Here is a 14934-nt window from a genome sequence, read left to right as displayed (position 1 = left end):
TATATGAACACAGTGACGTCACAATTGTAGTTATCAGATGTGTCGAGTGAATTGTGCAGAAATATTAAAAAGCAGAATGTGGTGGTGGTTCCATAGAAATGAACAGTTCGACTGCGGATGTTTGTAATTCCGAAAAAGTATGAACTAAAAAGATGTCCACTTCGTTTCAAGCCGGTTTCAAAAATGCAGTAAGAAAATCAACGAAACCAGCTTGTTAATAATTCATAAAATCCGCAGTCTACTGGTTTTCGGCGCGAGAACGTTCGCAATCATACCTAGCTCTGGGGATCTGGCTCGACGAGAAGCAAAAGTCAATGAGGCCCCTCGTTTCGAACTCCATGGCTCCGATTGATTCGATACGTTTCTAAACAACGACTCTCTTAAATCTGCTACAGATTCAGCATCGACGTCGATTTTCAACTATCCCAAAAATCGAAGTGAACTGAGCAATGATCGTCGATCAAAGTACACTGAACACTGAAGCTAAATTCCAAACAGACGATCAAGAATTCAAGTGTGGTTCGAACGAAGTCGAGACCCTAATGTCTAAAGACCAGTGCGAAAATAAAAACACGTTGCTCCTCGCTGTTTGCAAAGAAAACCCCAGAATAGTTGGGATGAATAACTAAACGAAAACATTACGTCCTTGATCCGAAACCGAGCAATAAGTTGTACACCACAACGGACAGGTGTCGAATTCAACACCGGCAAGGGTAACAAGATCTTGCTCAGATCCTGAACCAACGTTTCAGAAGTAATCAGCTAATCAACGTGAAAGGTGTCAAGGAAACTGAAAGAAGTCACTGACGCAGCACTGTCACAGTAAAGAATAAGAACCCTTCGGAGATCAGCTAACACATCGTCGTCCAGCGACGATGAATAAAAAATGGATTTTATGGATTTGCAAATCTCTTCTTCTAGATGTCGAATCGAGAGTTCGATTAGTAAAAGCCACGTTGGAACCGGTGTTTTCTAAGTATAATTCGGCTAGTGGCTCGGAGCTTCGCCCCGAATGAATTTAGAGCCAACCGAGCTATGAAGAAGATACTCATTTCTAACGAGAAGAACTCTGATTAGAGTTCCGTCGATGATCCTGATTATAAAAGATGTCGGATATGTCCGATAGATCGTTGGATCGTTGATAGAGACGACAATGATGAAAGCTGAGGAGTCCAAAATGAATCTGAAGAGCAACACGTTGACGCACTACACACGAGTCTTCCACGGACCAGCCGGGATATCAGACTGACGATAGACTCGCGAAAGACATAGAGCCTAAACTCGATCACCTTTCGACCTTTTCAATAGTTAATAAACGCATTGCGACTTTGTGCAGTCGCCTATAGTCGCTGCATATAGGTCGCATGCGGAGCAACGTGTCTTACTTTGATTGACTCCTGTACATGAACAACTAACCGACGCGCGGCGATACTCAAAACTACTGGAAGGAATATTTGATTGCGGGCTTTCTGTCAAGAAAGTCATGGTCATCTAGGGATTTACGTTCGATGGGCATTCGTAATGAACTTCCTCGCAGAATGTCTGTTTCCGATGTATGGCTACTTTTAAATGTCCTACTCGTGTCAGACGAAAGTTTAACACAGTATTTTCATTGTTGTAAACAATTTTACTTGATCTAATGCCATGTCTTATTCGAAATCAAACGAGCATGTGTTGTACGTAGCACACTATTTGTAATTATAACTTCACCGTTGATAAATAGGAGATTGTTGTTGAATTAAATTGATCTGTTGCCCATGTATGAGAAATCAAATGAAATCAATTATCATAAAATGTCCATCTCCGACGTTACGGCTACTTTTGAACGATCTATTCGTGTCATACTGAAGTCTAGCACATTATTTTCATTGTTGTAAATAATTTTACTTGATCTAATGCAATGTCTTATTTGAAATCAAACGAACATATGTGTTGTACATGGAACACCACTTGTAATTATGACTTCATCGTTGATAAATAGAAGATTCTTGTTGAATTAAATTGATCTGTTACGCGTGGATGAGAAATATAAATGACTACTTTTCACTTGGACGATTATTATAAAATGTCCATCTTCGACGTTATAGCTACTTTTGAACGTCCTATTTGTGTCATAATAAAGTTTAACCCCAATTTTCCTAGTTGTAAACAATTTTACTTGATCCAATGCCATGTCTTATTTGAAAACAAATGAAATCAATTATTCTAAAATGTCCATTTCCGACGTTGTGGCTACTTTTGAACGTCCTATTTGTGTCACAATAAAGTTTAACCCCAATTTTCCTCGCTGTAAACAATTTTACTTGATCCAATGCCATGTCTTATTTGAAAACAAATGAAATCAATTATTATAAAATGTCCATCTCCGACGTTACGGCTACTTTTGAACGATCTATTCGTGTCATACTGAAGTCTAACACACTATTTTGATTGTTGTAAACAATTTTACTTGATCTAATTATCCAATTATCATAAATTGTCCATCTCCGACGTTATGGCTACTTTTGAACGTTTTATATTCGTGTCAGACGATAGTTTAACACAGTATTTTCATTGTTGTAAACAATTTTACTTGATCTAATGCCATGTCTTAATTGAAATCAAACAAGCGTAAGTGTTGTACATAGAACACTATTTGTAATTATAACTGCATCGTTGATAAATAGAAGATTGTTGTTGAATTAAATTGATCTGTTACCCATGAATGAGAAATATAAATGGCTAGTTTTCACTTGGACGATTATCATAAAATATCCATCTCCGACGTTATGGCTACTTTTAAACGACCTATTTGTGTCATACTGGAGTAAACACACTATTTTCATAGTTGTAAACAATTTTACTTGATCTAATGCCACGTCTTGTTTGTAAGCAAATGTATTGTACATAGAACACCCCATCCATAATTATAACTTCAACGTTGATAAATGAAACTTTCTTGTTGAATTAAATCGATCGGTTGCCCATGAATGTAAGACCTAACGTGTGCTAAGTGAACAATCGAAGCGGAAGTTGTCATCTATGTACGTAGAAGGTTCTAGACACGAACTATGAAGTACCGTAACAGTATGAATCACGACTAACATAATGCAACGCGGTGATTTTTTTTTTGGTCACAACTGTGGGATGTCTGTAAACAAATTGTGAGCGAGAAGTATGTATCTCTTATAACTGAATCTGTGTTATGTGCACAGTCGAATTATAATTTCTATGAATTTACTATAAACGCACGCACTACTTTCATCGACTCCAAAATCATGGAGCATCGAATGATTTTCGATACATAATTCGGGGCAGAGTGTGGTCGATAAACAAAATAACTTAAGTTGATGCAGAGGAGTGGATATTTACGAAACGAAAATTTTGAATACACGCTCGCTTAGATAATCTCCATCTATTACCTCGGAGACTTGAAATTTTAATTAGGAGAGATCGGAGAGCTCGATGATATTTTTCAACAGCTATCGACGTATCGCGAGACCACCAGAGTATAAAGCCGCACAGCTGCAAGTGATTAGTGTCGTTAGCCTTGGGACACGTCTGAACCGGAAAACGTTGTACATCGTTTCGACACGGCTCGTTTGCTCTCTAAAATCGTCGAATTTCTACCGGGGATTAGCGAAACTTAGCGGAAGATTAAAATTTCTTGTTGTCGACGTTCCGCCTTTGTTTATCTTATCGCAATAAATGGCTAAGTAATAATTTATGAAAAACAACGGAAATTAATTGATCGTAATACAGTTCGTGAAAAGAGCACTGCGAAAAATAATGAAATTATGAAAATCCACAGAGATGTACATTGATAAATAGACTGCGGATCTTTATGCAAAATAAAAATGGACTGCATCAATTTCAAGAAATAGAAATAAAATTGAATGTTATTTCTTCCGTTAATGTGATTTTAATATAGAGGAGAAATCATATAATATATTGAGATTTTCAATTTTAATAATTTTCCAACAATTTTGAATTTCATCTACTCAAATTCTCCTATAAACGCATAAAGATCCGCGGTCTAGTGATGAATATCTAGTTTAGCAATTTAGAGCCAACTGGAAATAATAACAAAATTTAGAGCAGACGAGTTGAATAGCATAAATTTTGTTCCATATCGCCACGGAAGCAGCGAATGCTTCTGTGTTAACCGATTGGCGGTTTTACGTGAACTACGCACACACGAAACACGGAATTAGCTGGTCTGGCACGGGGCCAAAAGGTCGACTGTTCTCTCGTGCTGCGCATCAATAATGCGCGAAGGAAGCTGCATTCAAAGAAGATGTGAATTGTGCGGCACGGCCGGCCGCTTTCCTACGGGTCTTGCAGGCGAGCGAGATCGCCTAAAAGCGACAGATAACAAAGAAGACAGCAGAGGAATGCTACCGCGGCTACGCGTATACAGGGTGAACCATATATGTAACCGTATATATGTAGTTCTAGTTGCTAGTGGATCGATAAAAATTCGTTTCCTCGTAGGTGACACGCAAGGTTCCAGGACGAGGACATTGACATCAGCGTTGCGGTGAGACATTGCTAATTTAATGTCTATCCAGCGGATTTTATGCATTTATGACAAAAATGAGTGGGTGTAATTTAAAACAGTAAAAACATCAGAAGAATTTAAAGACACTGTTAAATTATTTTCAACCCATCGAACATCTTAAAAGATCCGCTGTCTGTAAACGACAAAACTTTCTGAAATGAAAACAATGAAGTACACAATCGCTGAGCTGTGAACGAGTCTGATCCATCACGCTCCGGGTGAAACGCTATTCGGGTAAACCTCGGGAGAGCCGCGTATAGTCGAATGAGCGAGAAACAGAAGGGTTGTGCGTCGCTAACTTTTTGCTGGGCAGTGAACGAGACTGAACCGTGACGCTCCGGGTGAAACTTGGTCTGGCTTTTTATTTTTCATTTTGAAAAATCTCTCTAATCGGATCTTTCCAATTCAATAGAAGAATGTTTACTTTTGAGCTGATTGTACTGGTCTAGATATCTGCTAGCTGATGGGGAAGAAAAACTACAGCGTTATGCATAGGAAAATTGAAGGAGGTATGGCAAATTCAATTGAAAAAAAATATATAAATTTTCTTCGCCGATTGTAAGAAACAGGAGCCAAATAGAAATATCTTGCTTCCTTTACAAAATTGTATAAACTACAATTAGTGTTATTGGCGCACTGGTTTGATCACTTGGAAAAATATAGAAAAATTTCCAAGTGATCGAACCAGTGCGCCAATAACACTAATTGTAGTTTAAACAATTGTCGATCGAGATACAGAGAACTGTTAAAATTGTATACAGTTGAAAATGATGTATCTACATTTTTAAATTCCTGTGTGTAATGTCTTCGTTGTTCCAAAAACTTCACCCTCATTTTTTCTCTACGAATGCATAAAATGCAGATGATAATACTTGGTGTACCACCCTGTACATGTAAGTACGTCTATGCGTGTGCATTGCTTCTACCAATTGACCGTACACGTATGCACACGCAATTTACCGTAAACGTGAGAGCAATATGAATGATTCAATGGACCGCAACTTACTGTTAGTGTGAAACGGGACAATAGGATTGGTCGATCTGGATCGCACCGGTTCCGACGTTCGAAAAAGAACGAAAGTTTGCCTCCTTTGTGATGAACGCATAGAATTTTTGTTTTACAAACAGCTTCAGAGAACTTGTACAAAGGAGTCAGCCTTAACAAAGCGTTAAAGCTGCATTCCATAATAAAATAATGTTGCGTGAAACGTCGTTTTGCAATATTATTACTGCATGCTATATTGTTCCGGCATTTCATCGCAACGCGTATTAATCTTGTTAAACCGTCGCGTTGCTACCACCGATAGAAGCGCCATTAAATGATTTATAAGACGGGAAAACAGGATGTGAAATATAATCAACTACATACGCTCGACCTTCCACATTTTGCAATAGAAAATCGACTGCCTCTAGTTCAACGGGAGAACGATACATGTTGCATGTTTTAAAATTTTATGTTAGCATGGCATGTTAAATCCGGAAGATAGAATATTCAATAGGATTAGAATATTCAAAATAGAAGCGCTAAAATATGGAAAAACTGGACGCGTTGACACGGAAAATGTAAAAAAATGGGAAATGTGAAGCTGGAGGCGTCTCGTTTTGCAGCCGTCACGCGTATTTTATATTCAATTCACTGTTTGTTCGTAACTTAACATTTATTCGCAAAAATGGCAAAATTTACATTTATTTTTCACGTGGAATTGTAAGTGTGTACTTACTAGATAACCGACGCAAAATAATGGTCACCGTGCGTTAAAGAAATCATGGATTTTAATTGTTCAAAAGTACTGTTTGCAACTAAAAACCACGAATTTCGGAAATGCCCGTTAACGCAATTGAATGTATTCGGCGGTCTGCTCGTACAACGTGGAGGTCGTGCGCGCATGTTGCAGAACTTCGCCTAGTGTATCCTTACAATATCAATAAAATAATTTCTGGCATAGTGACGTATTTCGTGCATTATTGCGATGCAGCAGGTGTGCATCGTTACAAACATTGTCCGAAGGCCGCGAAGCAGCGTCGCAACAGTAAGGCAACTTGTTTGGTGAATTGAAAAACTTATTGTAGTATAAGGGCACATAGTATGTAGATTTTTTATTAAGCGTCATTATTAACAAGTACGATCACATATAATGAAAATAAGTGTATTGGCTCATTCAGCGAACACGGATATCTTGTATTCATCTTTAAAATTGTAAGATTGAAGATTTAAAAGTATTGGCATGTTTACTCTCGGTTTAATATACACCCAAACAACACAGTGACGTTAAGCAAAACGTAAAACATAATTCGTAATCAACAGAAAAACAAAAGTGATAACTCACATCGATCGCATATATTTCAGTGCTCCGACTCGAATACGAGAAAAAAAATTCGATTCTACCTTCGAAAGGGAATACTGAAACATAATACATCATTATTAGTACACGTCTCCAAGAAAATAAACAAATACACGAGGTGGACTACACAATTTGGAAACCCATAAATATTTTACATCTTTGTAAAGACAGTGAAGTCTTGATCTAAGCCGAACGGAGCTGTACGATCTTAGTAAGGGGCGCAGAAGCTCGATAGTAGAACTACACGATCTAAGAAACAGCACGGACCCAAGGCTCCGGCTTAGATCGAGACTTTACTGTACGTTATCGCCTTAAATTATTCGATCAATTACAGTATTCACAATTTGTGTATACAGAGAATTAATTAAACTCTTTCAATTAAAACCAAAAGAAACGTGATCGATCGTTTCCACACCCTGTGATGTAACAATTTGTTGATCTCGACAAATGAAACATTATGTAAAACATGTGTCAATTGTTTATATAATTAAAAAGAAGTTCGGAATTATTTCTTGTAAGAAGGTGTGCCTGTTTTCTCTCTTCCTTTCTTTAAATCTTACAAATACAGTTTTCCATTTCCTAGACGACTCTTCGAATAACTTTTCCACAAAGCTACGAATAGCATAAATATTCCGGAGTTTCCATTCGTGTGACTCACTGTGTCAATTCAATGTTTAATCTCCTCGGTTCGTATCGGACGGAAACGATCGATCAGCTGAACAGAATTGAATGAAAGATTCAATGAAAGACCGGCAAACGGCGGGGAAGAAAATTTAAATCGCGCACACATCACCAACGATTCTGCATAACGATGATCGGCAGATGAATTATGTAAAAGACGATATTGAATATTTATTGTACGTTCGATTATACAGGGAAACACGAATGCGCCTACCGAAGAGAATCAAATTAAATCATGCGTGTTACGTGCGTCGACCTGCAGGCGACCCTTTTTCTTGGAGTTGATGCGTTAATTAGATTAGGGCATGGTTCGTAGAATGCACCGCAACCAGGAAATTTACCGGCAGTGTAGCCACTACAAATTTTGGTGCATACGACACCAGTAAGTGCAAGCACAGCGACATTGGAGTTGTTATACCGCATGATGTAACACGGCGAGGTCGGGTCCCTAGCCCCAGACGAACGTGGTACGTATTATGTATCACACACTATGTTAAATCGCTATTAGACTCTTTTATTAACACTAAGCCTGCCGTCGTTGGTCAAAGATATTTTTATCTTACGATTATTTCTTATATTTCTTTCGATTCTCGCATTTATTAACCTTATTTTATCCTCTTTTATTCCTGTCCCTTTATCAATTTTTATCTAGAAGTTTCGTTATTATTTGGTCGAATTCAAATGAAATTGTTTTGTAACTATTTTCAACCCTTGGCAGTCGAGGGGTGCGACTCAGACTGACCACTAAAACATAATTGAATATTCTGGTACCTAATCAATTACTTCACATTTAAGTACTGCACGAAGTATTGTATCAATTTCGTATCCATAGAATGAAAAATATTATATACAGAATGGAATTATTCTAGGTCCGAAGAAATGTTTAATTTTCAAGTTAAAATGTGGCTCCAACTCTGCAAAGGATTAAGTGTCGAAAAACGTATCTATCGCTTTCAGATGATTGATTTTTGTGGACGTGTGTAAAACGACGTGAAAACGACACCTTTGGATCAAGTTTTTAAAATCGATCTTGTAGGTTTTAATGAATTTTGAATGATGTCCTTTGAGAGTGTAATACGAGGAAATGAACGTGAGAAAATGAAAAAATAAAACCGTCGAGCAGGGTGGTGTAATCTGTTACGTGACGCGCCTTGCGAAACTACATTGTGTGCGTTTTGAAACTGAAACGTGATTTATAATTTCTGCCTACGGTTTCCGTAGGTCATGGGTCACGCTATCGCGTGCCATAATTATCTCCTGCATGTTGACTTCTTCCGATAAATTTTACAAAAATCTGTTTTTACATCTGCGTGTACACACATTAGATTAGATACCCTTTCATAAGACAGAATTTTTATACATTCTTATTCAGTTCACAGAAATCTGTCAAAAACGTCTGCTCGAAACTAGAAATCCGCAAGATGTTAACATACGCGGTCAGAGGAAACGAGAATCATTAAAATAGAAGGATCATCATGGTTCATTAATCGGCCGCGGATTTTATGCATTTATAACAAAAATTAATAGGTACATTTTCAAATAGTAAAAAGATTCAGAGAAGAGAGTTAGAAACACGAATGTATTATTTTCAATTTACTTTATTCGAGAGAAAGAAAGTACTTTCTTCTTGCATAAACAAACATGTTTATTTTCCACAAAAATCCGCAGTCTAGTCATTATCGGTCCGCGTGATTCGAAAATTCTAGATGATAAAAAATTCGCTTTCATTAGTCAGATTTCGAAAAGAGCCAACTTTAAGTGTACCGTATCGCTGGATTTATGCAAATGAAATTGCATTTTCTTCGTGTTCGCGTGTGTGTTCAATATTTTCATTACTTCACGGTCTACAGATAGACGTTACGATTACGCGACTGCACGATATCCATTCGCATAAGTTTCAACGCCCACAAGATGGGGACCGTCTCGTCGCGACGCTGTGTTGTGTGCGTGCAGTGCATGGTCAATAATTATCAAAATTAAACGTTTCCGAGCTGCAAGCAGTTCTAGCCTTGAACAGTAAGCTTGTTAGATCCCAGTGGCTGCAGTTTCACAGCTATAAAACGCATCTTCGCGGATACACTTCGTTTTCAAACGGAGAACTTCATTGCACTGCCATCTATAACTTTTATATATTTCTCAGAGATAGTTTTGCAATTTAGGTAAAGAAAATCAAATTAATTTTGGGCACATTGTTAGGTGAAAGCATAACGCGTAGCACGCTATTCGAGGAACTCTGGATTTCTTGTGTTTCCATATTTTATGAGATAAAATGTGTTATAATTAAATTTAAATTAAAATTGTAAGCAAAAAAACAGACCAATACTGTGCGATAAAATCGCAGGTCTTACGAATAGCGTTTCACCTCGGAGCGTGACCGATCAGACTCGTTCACAGTCTAAAGAAGCTTACACTTCGATAAAATAATGTAAACGAGGGACGACGAACAGAAAGGCAACGTAAGGAGCCGCCAGTCATGTCAAATAATAAATCCTGTCCGATAAATCCATAAAATCAGCAGTCTACTGATAGAAGATCATTGTTGAAAGTGGCAATGAACTCTCAGTTCGAACTATCTGCCCTATCGTCTGGCTGCATTAGCACACACGACGCGCCACGCTCTGTGTGCACCCCTGTTCCAACCAGCACGGAATAACTATGCAAACAGTTCGAGAATAACATTAAAATACACGACAGACACGTCGCCATATAGTCTGCTTGAATAAAACACGACGAGACGTGTAAATACTTCGTACCGCACGACAATTCGCTATCGAGCCGAATTTATAAGAGGATATTCACAATACTCGCGTGCACACCTATGGTAACAGTTCGTCCACGCCATTTTTGCTCAACATTTTCCCTTGCAAATAAAGTTTCAACAGATCCAGGTGTGCTGACAAAATTTTGGTGAAACTTCCTGCTCTGTGGATGTTGAACATGGAAACAAACGAAATTAAAATAAAACGAGTTTTTTAAGCCGGGAACTATTTTGTCGCCAGCGAAAATTAAATAGAGCTTCTGTTTTCGAAAGGCAAACGTCGTGTTCTGTTGAATCCGCAATATAAAACTTTTATTAATTCCTCTATTGAAAATTGTGTTTGAAGGCAGCTGGATCGTTAGCGAGCGTTATAAATGCACAAACATCCGCAGTCTGCTGATTAATTATTCTCTCGTAGGATAACAAGTTCGTCTGCGTAAACACTGAAGGCGCGAAGAGGACGTGAATCGTTTGCATTCATCTCTCTTTCAATAGGTCGCTACAGTTTTCACGGTGCTCCCGCAACCCTTCTAAACGACGAAGATCAAAACGGTCCTACACCGCGAAACCATGCTTTCATCGGACGTAATTAACTTTCAAGCATATGCGGAGTTATGAATCTCTGCCTCGCAAACACACACGCGAGTTTCAAACAGATTTTAACGGAAAGACGAATACTAACTTTCTACCGACTCAAAAAACTCGCCATACTTCTTCGAACGAATAGATGGAAGTTGTGCGGAAATAGAACAAGTACGAACAATGGAATGAACAATAAATCGTAAAGCAAGAATATCGATGGAGAATTGCCACGGAATTGTACAACGATCGAATACCTCTTTCGAAGATGTAGAACAGAATTAGGTCCATGTTCCACGGACACGGTGATCGTATTCAAACTTTTTCGTCTTGTACACAACATGGAAAAAGAAACCGCATGATTTTCAAATGAATAGATTCGAAGTTGTGCAGAAACAGATCAAGTACGAACAATGGAATGAACAATAAATCGTAAAGCAACAATATCGATGGAGCTTTGCCACGAAACTGTACAATGATCGAATACCTCTTTCGCAGACGTAGAACAGAGTTAGGTCCATGTTCCAAGGGCACGGAAAACATGGAAAATGCATCATGTGTCGCGGTGTTAAACAACCGACCGTTTTATACAGCGAGAACCGCTCGCGGAATAAGAAATCGCAGGATTTTGAAATGAGTAGATGGAAGTTGTGCAGAAATAGATCAAGTACGAACAATCAAAACATAGACATATAGAGATAGACTGCGCGGCCTGTACGAAGCGCTGAAGCCCACAATGGCGGCAAAAAACAAAAATAAAACATCAATAAATACATCAATTAGAAAGAGAGCGCTATGGACCCCGGCTAATGCTCTCTCTCTCCCTCACTCTTTGTATAAGACGGCGCAGTCTATCTCTATATGTCTATGAATCAAAAGATCGTAAAGCACGAGTATCGATGGAGAATTGCCACGAAATTGGCAATTTAAACAACCGACCGTTTCATACAGCGAGAACCACTCACGGAATAAGAGATCGCATGATTTTCGAATGAGTAGACGAAAGTTGTGCAGAAATAGATCAAGTACGAACAATTAAAAGATCGTAAAGCACGATTATTGATGGAAAATTGCCACGAAATCGTACAACGATCGAATACCTCTTTCGCAGATGTAGAACAGAGTTAGGTCCATGTTCCTCAGACACGGTGATCGTGTTCAAACTTCGTCGTCTCGTAGACAACATGGAAAAGGTATCATGCGTCGCGGCATTAAACAACTGACCGTTTTATACAGCGGGAGCCGCTCCGGCCGGGGAATAAAAAATCGCATGATTTCCAACATACAACGAGAAGCATACATTCCCCCGCCAAACGGTTAATTTGTAATGCAGAGGTCAAGGAATCAATCGCGGCAGTCGCCGTCGCCAGAAGAAAAGATTTATTCGACGCCGATCGTTCGATCGATTCGGGGCAAGTTGCCCAACCAAATCTATCGTGCGCGTGTTGTAGTCTACACGTTATTGCTATCTACCACGAAATCGCGGCTCATCTAGCTCCGGTACCATTTTGTTGTTTTTTTTTTTTGTCGAATCGATAAGAATCGAAGAAAGTTAAAGAGCATCGGACGCGTCATGATCCGTATCGGTATCGTTGAATTTTTCATGTTATCTTTTGCGTTTAGCACGCTGGCGCTGGATCAAACACACGACATCCGACGAAACCCGTTTCTTCGGTTCCTGCGATCAAATAATACGCGCCGGCATTTACGAATGAATATGTATGCGTGCTTGAAATTGTGCACTTTTCGAAGCAGTTTAATATTCATGAAAGTTTTACGCCGCAAAGGATTTACATGGTCGTTCAATTTTCGCCGCTCTTTTGTAGGCCGGCTTATTGCCTAGAAATGAACTGTCTAACAAATGGACGTGAAACGATGTCGGAAAATCGATTTTCATATACAAGCAGATCTAAAGCTGATCATTCCTCATTTTTCCTCAAAAATGCTGCGAATTCGAACGTCTATAGAAACCTTCAAAAATTTTTTTCGTAACTGAAACCACCATAGATTTGAAGATTGAAGTCTTCTCTTTACAACGACTCCTTAGAACTTGATGTACGATTTTTTTTCACTGTTTTACGGAACAAAAACGAGGAGCAAGTTTGATCGTATAGATTCCTCAAACTTGTACTGTGAAGTTGGCGGAACGTGTCTCATTCAAAGCTCAATAAAACGAGTGCAAAAAATCGTACACCAATTTTTAAGGTGTCGTTGTAAAGAGGAAGCTTCAATCTTTGAATCCAAGGTGGTTTCTGTTACGAAAAAAAATTGTCACAGTTTTCACATCGTTTCTCGCCCGCTACATCATGAATAAACGATGACTTATGGAACCATAGGCTCTTTTAACTTTAAGATTTGTCTAAACTGTCTTGTCAAAGACAAATTTGAAAACGATTTATTGAAAAGAATAGCTTTAGCGAGAAATCGACAAGTCGATTATCTTGTGGACAGGTTTGAAGCGAACGTCGGGTCCCGGTTTGCAGCATAGTTGTGCTACGTATTTCCAATAAACCGTGCAATACTCCGGAAAGTGACTGGTGCCTACGTTATCCTTTATTTCTGCACAGCTGTATAGATATATGTAACACGTGCCTACACTCGACCTCTATAAACCGTTCGATATTTCATCTTGAAGTTCCAACGAGCATCGTTCCACCGCCTCTACACCGAAAATTCATCCTCGTTCGCCAGTTTTGCACAGTATGTATCTTCGAACGCGTTTTATTCGTATCTCTAGAAGACTATATGCTAAACGAGTTCGTCTGGTTATTCTCAATAAATCCCTCGGTAACGTGGTCATACAAAAATCTATAGCGTGTATTTCAATGCTACTAGTAAATAATAAATCGTCGACTCGGCTGTTTGCAATAATTCCATCGGCAACGTGAATACAGAAAAATCTATAGCGTATGTCAATGCTAGCTGTAAATAATGAATGTTTGATCCGGTTGTTTGCAATAATTCCTTCGATAACGTGAATATATTTAGAAAAATCTATAGCCTATTTCAATACATACTGCCTGTGAATAATAAATCGTCGGCCCGGTTGTTTGCGATAATTCCTTCGACAACGCGATTATAAAATGCATTTGATCGGGTCTTGCGAATAATCAAACTAGAAAATGCGACTTCGCAATTTTCACGACAAGATAAGATAAATTTGATTTGAAAATAATATAGAAAGGATCGAGATTTTATAAAAGCTTCGAGTCTATTCTTTTTTCAAGATTTTTATACGCGATGACCGCGCGAGGATCCGCAGTTTATTTACGTAGATTGGAAAATAGTGATCGTATAAATAGATTGATACCGATTTTATTATGTACAGCGTTTACCGATTAGCAGAAACTAGAAAATTTGAAATCTCTGATCTTACTAATCGTTGAGACGTGCTTCGGTTTGGGCCTACGCTGCGGTCGATTTTCAGGGTCCTTTTAGTGTCTCTTTGATGAATTTATTGTTTCATGACTGCGGTACGGCTGGAAAGTATCGCCTGACATCCTTGGGGAAGTCGCTCTGGCCGTACCGCTCTCAATGGTGCTCGAAGCCTGTGCAAGCCTAATTTATAGGTTCCAAAAAAATGTGGGAACTGTGAGTGTCTTTCTGGCGTTCACGTGTTTCGTTTATTGGTGTTTCCCTCTTTTATTTGCTAAGACCCCACTTTCAACATTTTGGTTCAGGGAATTTCTATCCCCACGAGGTTTCTTTATTCATGTGCCTTCAGTTGCGAACTAGAGTTACAAGTCGAACGACTCAAATTTCCCATAGTCAACCTCTATTTATAACTGTCTATACCGTTCTTCAAACCATTATTTAAAGTTGTAAAGCTCCTTTACTTTATTTATTGCCTCTAATTACAGTTGACCACTGACACGACACAATTGTAACGTCTTAACTATAAGTATGTTAATTAATTAATTATATGGATATTAAGATTTCGCCTTCACGTCGACGTCTTCACTTTTCCACGTCTTCACGCTTCACTGTCGCAAATTGCTCGAATGATAAATTGCGATCGCGAGAAAACTTGCAAA

The 14934-nt window shown here is 38.6% G+C and overlaps 1 protein-coding gene across 5 annotated transcripts in view; it reads right to left on the bottom strand.

The window, feature by feature from the left end:
• The window catches only part of LOC143207342 (uncharacterized), a 91145-nt gene that overhangs the window by 26925 nt on the left and 49286 nt on the right, over positions 1-14934 (bottom strand). The window contains exon 2 of one of the 5 annotated variants that reach the window (XM_076420722.1): positions 6868-6941. The exons of the other annotated variants lie outside the window; for them this stretch is intronic. Within the exon in view, the coding sequence (XP_076276837.1) occupies positions 6868-6941 (74 nt within the window). The remainder of the gene's footprint in view (positions 1-6867; positions 6942-14934) is intronic. 5 annotated transcript variants of the gene reach the window in all.

Source organism: Lasioglossum baleicum, chromosome 3, assembly GCF_051020765.1.
Source record: "Lasioglossum baleicum chromosome 3, iyLasBale1, whole genome shotgun sequence".
In the NCBI taxonomy this organism is placed as follows: Eukaryota; Metazoa; Arthropoda; class Insecta; order Hymenoptera; family Halictidae; genus Lasioglossum; species Lasioglossum baleicum.
Note: the sequence above shows the minus strand (reverse complement) of the source record. Positions and strands in the feature narration are given on the sequence as shown.